Source organism: Artibeus jamaicensis, unplaced genomic scaffold (genome assembly GCF_021234435.1).
Source record: "Artibeus jamaicensis isolate MK-2021 breed Jamaican fruit bat unplaced genomic scaffold, CSHL_Jam_final contig_2790, whole genome shotgun sequence".
Taxonomy (NCBI): domain Eukaryota; kingdom Metazoa; phylum Chordata; class Mammalia; order Chiroptera; family Phyllostomidae; genus Artibeus; species Artibeus jamaicensis.
In genome coordinates, this window is record NW_026521616.1 from 3,090,997 (window position 1) to 3,103,693 (window position 12,697).

Consider the following 12,697-nt stretch of genomic DNA (forward strand, 5'->3'; position numbering starts at 1 on the left):
CCAGCCTGCGAGCTTCTCTGCCCTCCCTCCCACCCACCGGAGGGGCAGGTTGCCTGCCACTGCCCCACCTGGGCCCCTCCCAGCTGGGCCCACCACCGGACTGCCAGGGAAGGGACGAGGGTCGTCCCACGTAGAGGCCTGCACCCTCCATCCCGACCCCCACCCTGTCTCTGGGAGCTGTTTGGGCAGCGATGTGGAGCACGCCAGGCCTGGCACAGCCGGGGCCCCGGACCTGCCCCGGGTACGGGCGGAGAACCCGGTGACCTGCAGCTACGCCAAGGTAGAGGGCAGATGGCAAAGCGCAAACATACCAGCTTTCTACAGGGCACTCGGGTATGGGGACAGAATGGACATGGCTGCCCAGTCACTCTGACCAGAGCCATCCCTTCTCCCCACCCCAGACACAGGGCCCTCTGGTGCTATATGCCCCGCCTTCCCGACCCTCGCCCCAGAGGGCCTGTTCAGGTGTAGTGGGGTGCAGATGTGTGTGTGTGTACAGGTCTCTGGGCACCTGTGTGTGCACACATGTGTGTGTTCACTTAGGGGAGTGTCACTTGAGGCATTTGAGGTGGGGGATGTGAGGACCCCGAGCCATGGCAGCTCCCCTGTTCTCCAGGTCATTAGCTGCTTAGATCCAGTTCCACAGAGCAGGGGGTGGCACAGGCATGAGAGGAGCCCCCCGGCGCAGAAAGCTGAGGGAGGGCTGACAGGCAGAGCCCCTCAGGGGACTCTGGGAGGAGGCCAGATGCCCGGGCACCAGACCCTGGTTTGGCCACCTTCTCCTGGGTAAGCGAAGCAGCCTCAGTTTGCTCACCTGTGACCCAGGGTTAGCCATCCCCATCAATTCGGTGGCCATGAGCATCAGATGATCGAGTACCGGATGCCACCCTGGGACACCGTGCCAGGTGGCAGGCACCCCCCCAGGTGCACATAGACGCGAGGGCCACAGAGGAGTTACAAAAACCGGCAGACCCCCAGTCTGGGCACTTCAAGGGAGCAGGCAAGAGGCCCGAGTTCGGAAGGGCTGCCTCACTGCCGTGGCCGTGGCGGCGCACGAAGCGCCTCTGAGCCGAGCCTTGTCCAGAGTGCCCCCCCCGCAGACAGCGCAGAGCTCAAATGCCCCTCCCCTGCCCTCAGCCACTTCCGCTTCTTTCCAGGGAGCTAGCGTGTAGAAAAAGGGGAGCGAAGCCCTGCTGTCCAGGCCCTGGGTCAGCATTGCCTCACTCGCACTCCAGCCCTAGGAAGTGTGACTGTTAACCCCTTTTGCAGATGGTGAAGCTGAGGCTCAGGAAACCAAGGAACTCCTTCCCTTACCCAACTCGCAAGTGCGGGAGCTGCCTGGCCGGGCCAGCATGGCTCTGAACCCTGTGCGCCCCTCACAGAGGCAGAACAGTGGGTGGTTGGAGGTGCCCACCTGGGGGCTCCTTTAAACCGAGGTGAGGGCAGGGGCAGGAGATGAGCCTTATCTCCCCTGGGCGGTGGGCCTGGTCACAGACAGCCGACCAGCTCACCTCTGAGTGACGCCATGGGTGGTCAGCTCGGCTTACACACGCCACGGCTGCCTCCCTACATCCCTGTGCACCATTGCGTAAAGAAAAGGTACGATTTTCAGAAACAAGAGCAAGCAGGCAGGTCAGCTAAGCCCTGTCTGTGTATGAGTCTGCAGGTTGCCTGGCTGGGCACACCGATTGTTCCGAAAGTGAGGGATGCCACCTTGTGGAGGGACCCTCCGAGGCCACCAGCCAGCTGTGCGGCCTCCACAGGTGCAGCCGGGCCGGGCACTGTGGCAGATCCGGGGGGAAACTGAGCCTGGTGTCCAGGACACAGACCATTTTCCACAGCTGCAGAGGCCACATGCGGACGGGTGGACAGGTGGTCCTGTGGGTTTGGGGTCAGTGAGGGAAGTTTTGTTTGGAGGGTTCCGGGAAGGGATACAGGAAGAAGGAAGGGCCTGACCAAAGCTGGGTAATGAAGGCCTCATTCAGAGAAAGGTGAGTCGCCTGGCCCCCACAGTAAGGAGAAGAGGAAGAGAAAGGCTGCTCGGACAGACATCCCATGCCTGCCCGGGGTTGGGACAGTCGCGAGAGGGAGACTATGACAGCACTGAGCCCCCTCACTGCCCCTTCTCAGAGTGCGATGCCAGGGGGCTTCTGTGAAGAGGGTCATGAACGACTGAGCCAGGTAGCCTAGGGAACAGGGGTACCTGATGACCCGGGCACCTGGAGGCCCTGGCAGCTCCGCGTCCCCGACACCCAGTTCACAGCCTTCACTGTTCTCCTCTGCTCAGGGCCTGAAGCCGATGGACCACAACGGGCTGGCAGACCCCTATGTCAAGCTGCACCTGCTGCCCGGAGCCAGTAAGGTGAGGGGGTCTGCCCGCTGTGACAGGGTCCAGGCTGGGCTTGGGACACCCGGGGAGGCCCGTAGCTCTCACACCCACCTCAGAGCCCAAGCAAGCTGATGGGACCACAACCATTCAGCTCCACCCGAGCACCCGGTCAGTCCCACACCCTCGGGACCTCCCAGGGACCTAAGGGTCAGCACCGCCTGCCTGCTGAGCTGGCAAAACTCTTAAGAATTTCCAGGCCAGCATTTCACAAGGAGCAATCTTAGCTGGAGATTAACATTATGGTTTTAAAAAGGGTTCTGCTTTGGTTGGGTTGCACAGTGGGTTGGAGCATCGTCCTGTACACCAAGAGGTTGCAGGTTCAATTCTGGGTCAGAGCACATACAGGACGCAACCAATCCATGTTTCTGTCTCTCTCTTTCTCCCTCCCCGCTTTCCTCTCTCTCTAAAGTCAATAAAAACGTATCCTACCCTGGCTGGTGTGGCTCAGTGGATTGAGCACTGGCCTATGAACCAAAGGGCCACCAGTTTGATTCCCATCTAGAGCACATGCCTGGGTTGTGGGCCAGGTCCCCAGTAGGGGGCGCGCAAGGGGCAGCCACATGTTTCTCTCCCTCTCTTTAAATCTCTCTCTTCTCCTCCCTTCCCCTCTCTAAAAATAAATAAATACACTCTTTAAAAAAAAACATATCCTGGGGTAAAAATTAAAAATAAATAAATCAAAGGGTTCTGTGGTTGGAAAACATTGTTAACCAGGTTTCTTCACTGCAGGCCTTGTCAGAGCCTCTAACGTGCTGGTGGCCTGCTCTGTGATAGTCCAAGGGGCTCGGTGGACCGCGCCTGCCCAGTCTGTCCCCAGAACCCATGTTCCCCTGCCAGACGACCCAGCAGGCAGACCGAGCACATGGGCATCTGGGAAAAGAGAGGAAAAGTTTAGTGCAATGGGCTATGAAACAACAGCCCCGAGGTGACAGCCCCGGAAGATCAACTACACAGACGTCCTCTCACGTGCCTTACAGCTCCGCGTTGTTTCCTTTTACATTTCACGGAGGGAAGGTCACATCCGCTTCTCAGATCTGGGTCTTGCCCCTGCCCTGGGGCCCACAGACATCTCAAGGGGTGAGCTGTGCAGACTCCATGTCCAGGGAGGACTTGACTGCCAACCAGCAGTTTTGTTTCCAGTGGAGACCAGTGGGAACCCAGGGGACACGGGAGTGTGAGCAGCACGGCCCTGCGACCGCATCCTCGTCCTGGCCCCTTCCTCTGAGGTCGGGAGGGAGGGAATCCCTTCGGGGGCCCTCAAGTGGCCTGAAAGGGAGGAAGGGCCCTTCTTAGGAGCGCCCTCTGGGCAGAGCGCCTCCCTGGCATCGAGGGAGTCTCCTGGGCCAGCTGGGTGTCCTGCCCGCAGCTGAGTAGCCACGGGCTGTGGGGCCTGAGCCGACGCTGAGGCTCAAACCCTCGGACCAGGGTGCAGGGCCGAGGCTCACCCCCACCCAGAAGAACCACTCAAAGTCTGGGAGGGCAGGGCCATAGGAGAATGACGGTAGCCCTGCAGTGCAGGGCTCCCCGCTGCAGGGATCCACATCATCCTGCTGCCCGTGGAACTTGCCGGGCTGAAGGCCTTGGGACCAGGGGACGTGCCCCGCTCAGGAGCTCAGGGACCAGAGTCCCTAGACTCCTGGGACCTAGAACGGCAGTGCCTGGAGTCTGAGTTGTGGGGGTGCCCACGGGATTTTCCAAACGGGCATTTTACAAAGTCTCCTGCTGAGGCAGTTCCCTGAAAGCAGTGCTGCCAGAGGGCTGCCGTCGTGTGCCTTCCTCACGGTGCGGAGCCTGGCACAGAGGGCAGCAAGGCACCGAGTTCCACAGCTTCTGTGGGGGCTGGGGCTGGGCTTTGAACCCAGGCCCATCTGACCCCAGCCTGGGCCTGGCATGGCAGGACCCAGATCCGCAGAAGCACAGAGGAAGGTGTGGAGGTGCCGCAGCAGCTTGGGCGGGCCACCCCACGGCCATCTCCAGGGAGGGTGACATTCCAGGCCGAGGGCACAGCCAGGCAAAGGCGAGGAGGTGTGAGGGAGACAGTCCAGTCCAACAGGGTTCCCAGCAGCCCCCACCCAGCCCCAGTCTCCTGCAGAACCCACCCCACACACGCAACCTCCACACACACCCACACCCACACCACCTCCACACACACCCACAAACACCACCTCCACACACCCACACACACCCACACCCACACACACCACCTCCACACACACCCATAAACACCACCTCCACACACCCACACACACCACCTCCACACATACCACCTCCACACACCCACACACACCACCTTCACACACACCACCCACACACACCCACATACACACCACCTCCACACATACCACCTCCACACACCCCCACACACACCACCTCCACACACACCCACACACACACCACCTCCACACACCCACACACACCACCTCCACACACACCCACACACACCACCTCCACACACCCACACACACCCACACACACCACCTTCACACACACCACCTCCACACCCCCACACACCACCTCCACACACCCACACACACCACCTCCACACACACCCACACACACACCACCTCCACACACCCACACACACCACCTCCACACACACATACCACCTCCACACACACCCACCACCTCCACAAACACCCACACACACCACCACCTCCACACACACCCACACACACACTACCACCTCCACACACACCCACACACACACCACCTCCACACACCCACACACACCACCTCCACACACACATACCACCTCCACCCACACACACCACCTCCACACACACCCACCACCTCCACAAACACCCACACACATACCACCTCCACACACCCCCACACACACCACCTCCACACACACCCACACACACACCACCTCCACACACCCACACACACCACCTCCACACACACCCACACACACCACCTCCACACACCCACACACACCCACACACACCACCTTCACACACACCACCTCCACACACCCACACACACCACCTCCACACACCCACACACACCACCTCCACACACACCCACACACATACCACCTCCACACACCCACACACACCACCTCCACACACACATACCACCTCCACCCACACACACCACCTCCACACACACCCACCACCTCCACAAACACCCACACACATACCACCTCCACACACACCCACACACACCACCTCCACACACACACCAGGGCAGGAAGCCTCCTGTCTGAGGGCCCTAGGTCTGCAGGAACAGCTTGTACCGCCAACCACACAAATTTCTTACCTTCCAGTTCTGTAGCTTAGAAGTCTGACATAGCCCCCACTGGGCTAAACCCAAGTGTCAGGGGCTGCAGTCCCTTCTGGAGGAAGGGACCATCCCGTGGAGGAGCCGTTTCCCATACCTCTCCAGTGGCCAGAGGCCGCCCCTCTCCCATCTTCAGCAGAGCGTGCCTCACTGCTTCCTCCCTCCCTCCCAGCTCCCCCCCCCCCCCCCGCCCCCTGCCCCCCCTCCCCTTCCGCCTTCAAGGACCTGGTGATTGCACTGGACCCACCCAGATCGCCTAGATAACCCCCCTGTTTTATTTATTTATTTTATTTATTATTATTATTATTTTTTTTTTACCAAGCAGTAAATTAGTTTATTCGGGAATAGCAGGAGAATTGCAGTCTGGGACTTGCAGACTGTGGCAGACCACAGCAGTACAAAGAAACAAGGGAGGTCAGTTTGGGGGGTTCTTAGAGGGTATTGGGGAGGGCTGTTTTAGCAGAAGCACATCAGCTGGGGGGGCAGTGGACAAGGTTGTGGCAATTTCTTTTTTTTTAATAATGATTGTTTTTTTATTTAATTTTATTTTAATCCCCCTGTTTTAAAGGCAGCTGGTTAAAGACCTTAACTCCCCTTTTACTCCTCACAGGTTGGGGGGTGAGGGCATGGTCTTCTTCGGGGGCCATTATTCCGCCCACACCCCGCACGCCTTCATGCTCATGGGATCGTTTCTGCTCTCTCCAGGCGAATAAGCTTAGAACAAAAACCCTCCGAAACACTCTGAACCCCACGTGGAACGAGACCCTCACTTACTACGGAATCACGGACGAAGACATGATTCGGAAGACCCTGCGGTGGGTGAGGGCCCCGGGCAGTGGGCTCCCCCCAACCGCGCCTGCCCCCGCCTTACCCACTCCTCACTCGCCGGGAGCCAGCCCCCACCGACCGCCCGGCGTGTCTGAGAGCTGGCCTTGCCCTTGACCTCCAGGATCTCCGTGTGTGATGAGGACAAATTCCGCCACAATGAGTTCATCGGGGAGACGCGAGTGCCCCTGAAAAAGCTGAAGCCCAACCACACCAAGACGTTCAGCATCTGCCTGGAGAAGCAGCTGCCGGTGAGTGGGCCCTCCCGGCCGGGAGCTTGGGGCCAGCCCCATTGATTGAGCACCTTCTCTGTGCCTGGCATGGCTGCAGGCGCTGGGGAGATAAGAATCCCTGCCCCCATGGAACTTCAGCAGGAGGCAGACCCCAGACGGGTTACCATCACTCATTTGGATCCCGTGTCACAGTGATCAAGGCCAAGAAGGACAGCACGGGAGGGGCTGAGGGTTTGGATGTAGGGCAGGGAGACGGACTCCCGGAACTGGAGTATTCCAGGCGGAGGGAACAGCAGGTGCAAAGCCCTGTATGACAAGTGCCCGGCCCGCTGGAGGCACAGGCGAGAAGCCCACTCCGTGCAGCAGAGAAAAAGAGGGGAGGGTGTCCTAGGGGTTGAGAGCAGAGGTTGGGGGTGGGGAAGCTGGGAAGGACTCAGGCCTTCACCCTGACCGAGATGGGCTAGGTGAGGGCTAGGGCAGCCAACTACATCCTTACCGGGGTCCCTGGGGTCAGAACGGCAGACAGGAGGGTGGGAGCAGGGAGAGCGGTGAGGAGGCGGAGAGCCTGGGGCGGGCCGGGCGGGTGCAGCAGTGCCTGGGCGAGTGTGCCCGGGCAGATCCGTGTCCCTGCTCCTGGAGGTGAGAGTCATTAACTGGGAAGCAGAGGACCTTGGGAGGAGCATCTGGGGACACGGGAACTCAACCGGAACATGTCAGGCATGAGGTGCCTGTGAGGTACCCAGAGGAGACAAAATAATTCTTTCCTAGAAATTGCAACTGTTTGAAAATGTCAAAGCCAATTCTGCCCCCTGGCCGGCCACAACAGCTGAGCCCTCCCAGAGCCTCGGTCCTGTCACCCCTCAGCCCTCCCCTCCGGCGGAGGCCTCACCTTCGCCCAGTTCACGGGCTGTGGGGTTTGGCCAGGAGGCCCCAGGGTCCTAAGAAACCATGACCTTCTCACAGACTAGTGCCCAGGATACAACCCCCTTCCTGGAACAGTGCCCCCAAAAGCCTGGACAAGGGGAAAGCGATGCAGGACAGAGGCCATTGGCTGTGCCCCACACGTGGGGCCTGAGCTCTGGGACGGATGGCCAAGCCCTGGGAACAAGTGGCCCGGAGGCCAGAGGTCCCTGCCAGAATCCTAGCTCTGTGTTCTTGCATAACCTGATCAAACGTTATCTCCTTGTCATGTTCTCTCCCACTCACAGACATTTGTATGATGGGCATGACCTTTTTTGTTTTATTACTAGTCACTAACCACAGGTAACTCAGTTTTCCCAAATGATCTATGTCACTTATAAAAGGCAACATCAACTGCTACTGTACTTGTGTGCCTGGGATTTGATCCTCAGCATAAAGAAGCACCTGCGTGTGGGGGTGCACGTGTGAGCCGTGTATGAGAGCACTGTGAGTGTGTGCAAGCATGTACCTGCACGTGCATGAGTGTACACATGTGGGCACACTGGAGTGTGTGGACTGCATGTGTGAGGGGTGTTTGTGCGCATGGATGAGTGAGGGTGTGTGTGCCTGCACTCAGGGTGTGACTGGGGTTCTGCTGGGGGCTTGTTAGTCTGGTTTCAGGGACACGAGGTCACCGCGGGAATGGACCGCTCTGGCCGTGAAAACACGTTTTGATGCTGCAGGTTATATTTGACGTCATCTGAGAACTGATCTGTTCTCAGTAAATACTGAGCAATAAACCAGCTTAATGGGCTTTATGTGAAATGACCCAAAGCACTTATATGAATCCCCCCGAAAAATAGATGAATATATCCATGCTCATTTATTTTGTTTAATTTTCACACATCACACAAACTAGCACAAGAGCCGTGGTTCAGTGCGGCCCAAGGCCAGAGGGGCGCACAGGTGACTCGCAGCACCTGGCCGGTCCACACCCCCAGGCTGCCTGAACACTGTTGAGAAGGACGCTGAGGCTGCATCTGAGCTCCGGGTGTGTGCTGCGATCACTTAGCCATGTCTGCTCTGGGTGCGGGAGTTGGGGAATGCGATCCTTCCTTCACCTCACAGGAGCCCCATCTCCAAGGAAGTGTGGGCACGGCCCCTGCCAACGAGGGCCCATGCGGGGCCTCCCCTTAGCCATTGGCAGAGTCCAGTTGTGGGCAAGGGGCCATGGCTGAGGCTCTGTGGGGGAGGGGCCTGGCAGAGGGACCCTTGGGAGCCCCGGGGCTCCAGCTGGGTGTGTCTGGTGGACAGAGGGTGCAGGAGAAGGGTCCATGTGAGCAGCAGCCAGTGTGGGAACGGCTGCTCTCAAGAGGGTGAGGAGCGGAGAAGCATCGGGCTGGCAGCGGCGGGGAAGCCAGACAGCGCTGCCCAGAGCTGAGGTCTGATCCCAGAGGTGGGCACAGGCCTGGGTGGCCTCCACCGGCCTCCCAGCTCTCCCTGGGCTTGGGAATGTGTCAAAGCTTTGCCTTCCATGTTCTCCCCAAGGGGAACGCCCTGAACCCTGAGAGGCTCCAGGAAGCACCCGCTCCATTTGTGCTGGGCCCGTGGGTGGCCTTGGCGGCCCGTGGCTGAGGGAAGGGATGGGAGCAGGGGAGCACAGCCCAGTGACTGCCCGCCCCACAGGTGGACAAGACGGAGGACAAGTCCCTGGAGGAGCGGGGCCGCATCCTCATCTCCCTCAAGTATAGCTCGCAGAAGCAGGGCCTGCTGGTCGGCATCGTGCGCTGTGCACACCTGGCCGCCATGGACGCCAACGGCTACTCGGATCCCTACGTGAAAACGTGAGTGTGCAGCCCAGCCAGCCACGTCCTTCTCCATTTATCTCAGGGGACAGGAGGCCCGTGCGACAAGGTGGGTAGTTAGTGGGGCCAACACAGAGGGCGCACCTGAAGCACGGTGGGCACAGTGCCAGAGGCCAAGTTCCTCCTGCTCCTCTGGCGACTCCATGGGTTAAGTCTACCCAGCCCCACTTCACAGATGAGGAAGCTGAGGCCTGTGGAAGCTGAATGGCTTCCCAGGGTCACATAGAGTAGTCATCTCCTGATGCCCCACTTAGCTTCCCCATGACCACATGGCCCAGGAGGGGCAGATTGCAGGAGGGGGCAGCCCGTGCCAAGAGGCTGGGAGATCCGGTGAAGGAACTGCACAGTGGACCTGGTGCTGCCCACGCCTGCCCGGCCCTGCCGGTGCCCCAGCTGTACACGAGGCCGGGGCTCATGGTGGCGCCGGGGAGACACTAACTCAGGGGCCCTGCAAGGCGACCTGGGCCCCTGAGTCCAAACCTGTGCCCGGAGAGGCTGTGATGCTCTGAGATGCAGGCAGGAGCTGTCGCCCTTCAGGTAGGGGTGGGTGATGCAGGCGTCACGGTGACCGCCATCGGTGCTTTGGGCTGCCCACAAACCAAGGTGGACATTAGTCTGTGTTCACAGTGAGGCTGTCCTGGAGGCTGACATGGGGAGGTGTCTGGCTCCTCTTCGCTCAGAGGAGCAGAGGGGTTGGGACGGGCCCGGCCTGAGGGGCGCTGAGGAGGTCCCGGGGACAGGGGCCACGGGGAGGCCCGTGCTACCACATGGCACGACTCCGCAGCCCCCTTCCCACTGGTCACTTTCATATTTCTGTCACTTTTTAAATGAGATGACAGAAATGGAGCACTTTGGAAAACAGTCTGGCAGTTGCTCAAAGGTTAGGCCTGGAGTTACCGCACAACCTGGCCACCCCGCTGCGTGGCATGTTCCCAAGAGACTGAAAGCAGTGTCCCTGCAAATCGTAGGACATGAACGTTCATAGCAGCATCGTCCACACAGACAAAAGCGGGAGCAGCCTGAATGTCCGCCAGCTGCTGAACCAACAAAACGTGGCCTACTCACACGGTGGGACCTCGCTTGGCTGTGAGGAGGAGTGAAACGCCGATTCACACTGCCGCACGGATGAACCTTATAAACGTGATGCTGAGTGAGAGAAGCCGGTCGCAAAGGCCACCTACGGCACGGCTCCATTTACACGGCGTGTCTAGAACAGGCAAACCACAGCAACAGAAAGCAGACCAGCAGTTGCCGAGGGCCGGGGAGCTTGGGGAGATGGGGATGACCGAGGCGATGGGGGCTGGAAACATTGAGGGACCGAGGCGGTGACTCTGGGAACGGCCTGGAAACCATCGAATTGTGTGCACGCGAGCAGGACACCTAGCACGGCACGTGAATCGCATCTCAAGAAAGCTGTGACTCTTTTCAAGTCCAATGCCACCAGGCTCCAGGGGCAGCACCAGGTATAATGGGGTGCTGACCAGGACCCCTGGGGAAGGCCAGGGGCTACTCATTTTCCACATAGAAAACAACAAGGAATTGGGCCCTAATGTCAACCGTTAGCAAAACACGATGTCCCATGGATCAGAGAGCCCCGAGCGGGGAAGTGCTGTGACCAGTCAGAAGACAGACAGGACGCTCTGGGACCCCTGGTGGGAAGGTCAGCAATTCCAGTAAAGCAGGAAGCGGTTGCGGCCCGTGGCTGCGTCGTTTCCTTCTTCGTGCCCTAGAAACCCACGCCTGGTGGAGGCCGTCACCGCAGCCTTGCTCCTCACAGTGACAGCCGGCCAAAGCCCAGCACGGTCGGCTGAGGCTCCGCTTCACAGCGCTCGGCGTGAGCACAGAGTAGGCACCGAGCAGTTAAAAACGAGTTCTTAGGACTACCAGGGTCAGCGTGGACAGCTGTCCAAAACAGGCTAAGCCCAAACGCAGACCGCAGAATGGTGTGCGCAGTGTCATGCCATTTCTGGCCATTTTTTACATTTTTTCTCCTCACCTGAGGACACGCTCATTGATTTTAGAGGTGGGGGAAGGGGGGGGGAGAGAGGGAGAGGAATGTCAGTCGGTTGCCTCTTGCACACACCCTGACTGGAGATCGAACCCGAAACCCAGGCGTATGCCCCGACTGGGAATTGAACCAGCAACCTCGCGGTTCACAGGACAACACTCCAACTGAATCACATCAGCCCCAGCCCCAGGGGAGGTCTGAGGAGGAGAGAAGGGGAAGGGACCGGAAAGGGGAGCGGGGCGCGACCACCTGTACTGGTAATGCTGGAGTTCAGGCTGAAGCTAAACGCTGTGATGCTTTCAAGTCAGGCTCGGTGGCCACTCGCCAGGTTGGCAGGAACTCCGGGGTCCTCCGCTGGGTCCTCCAGGAAGCAAGGTCCCACCTGACACAACAGAGCTGGAGCAGGTCGCCCCGTGGCTGGACCTGTGCCCCGAGAGAGGGCACCTGTGAACTGAGATTCGGCCAGGGACGCGCCAGGTGCAGGTGCAGAGCGAGACGGACGGAGGCCTTCTGTCAGCACCTCATTTTCTACACCTCGTCCCGGATGACACGTGCCTCGGTTTCCCCAGGCTGAAACTGACCCCTGATCCAGCTTTTCGGAGTAGGAGGGACAGACAGCACTGGCACCGTGCTGGTAACACCCGTCACTGCCGTGTGTGCTGAGGAGCTGCGGTGTGTGGGCCTCGCCCGACCCTCCCGGGGCCCCTGCACTGTCACAGCCTCACTATCTCCTCACGACACCTGGGCGACGGAGGGAGCTCAGGTGACTCACGAGTCCTGCTGGCCAGTGCAGGAGGGGGTCCTGAGGGCCAGGGAGGGACAGAGACCAGTGGGTGGCCAGGCTCTGGGGCTTTGCCAGGCCTGCTCCTGGCCCGTGCAGGTTGTACTCGGGGGGCTCACTAGTGCGGAGGAGAGCTCCCGGCAGGGGGGTCAGCATGGGCTGGAGGCAGGACAGAGGACGACCCCTAGGGGAGCTGTTCCTGCTAGAGGCCCTGAGGCTGGTGGCCACCAGGGGAACCCATGGAGGGGTCACTAGGTAGACACGGCCATGCAGCATTGAGGACGTAGGGATCCTGGAACAGCTGTCCTTCAGGGGACTCCCAAAGGGAGGGGCACAGAGCACCCACTGGGTGGGGCTCCCCCAGCCTTTCTCCTCACACCCAAAGCAAAGAGGCAGAGGACAGTTCAGAAAACG

At 59.7% G+C, this 12,697-nt stretch overlaps 1 protein-coding gene across 7 annotated transcripts in view; it reads left to right on the top strand.

The window, feature by feature from the left end:
- The window catches only part of DOC2B (double C2 domain beta), a 61,203-nt gene that overhangs the window by 9,156 nt on the left and 39,350 nt on the right, over nt 1-12,697 (top strand). For all 7 annotated transcript variants that reach the window (XR_008391097.1, XR_005080902.2, XR_005080903.2 and 4 more), the window contains 4 exons: nt 2,288-2,362; nt 6,377-6,486; nt 6,621-6,747; nt 9,316-9,473. Coding sequence is in view for 3 of the 7 variants with exons in the window: in XM_037133687.2 (XP_036989582.1) it covers nt 2,288-2,362; nt 6,377-6,486; nt 6,621-6,747; nt 9,316-9,473 (470 nt within the window). In the remaining 4 variants the exon portion in view is untranslated. The remainder of the gene's footprint in view (nt 1-2,287; nt 2,363-6,376; nt 6,487-6,620; nt 6,748-9,315; nt 9,474-12,697) is intronic.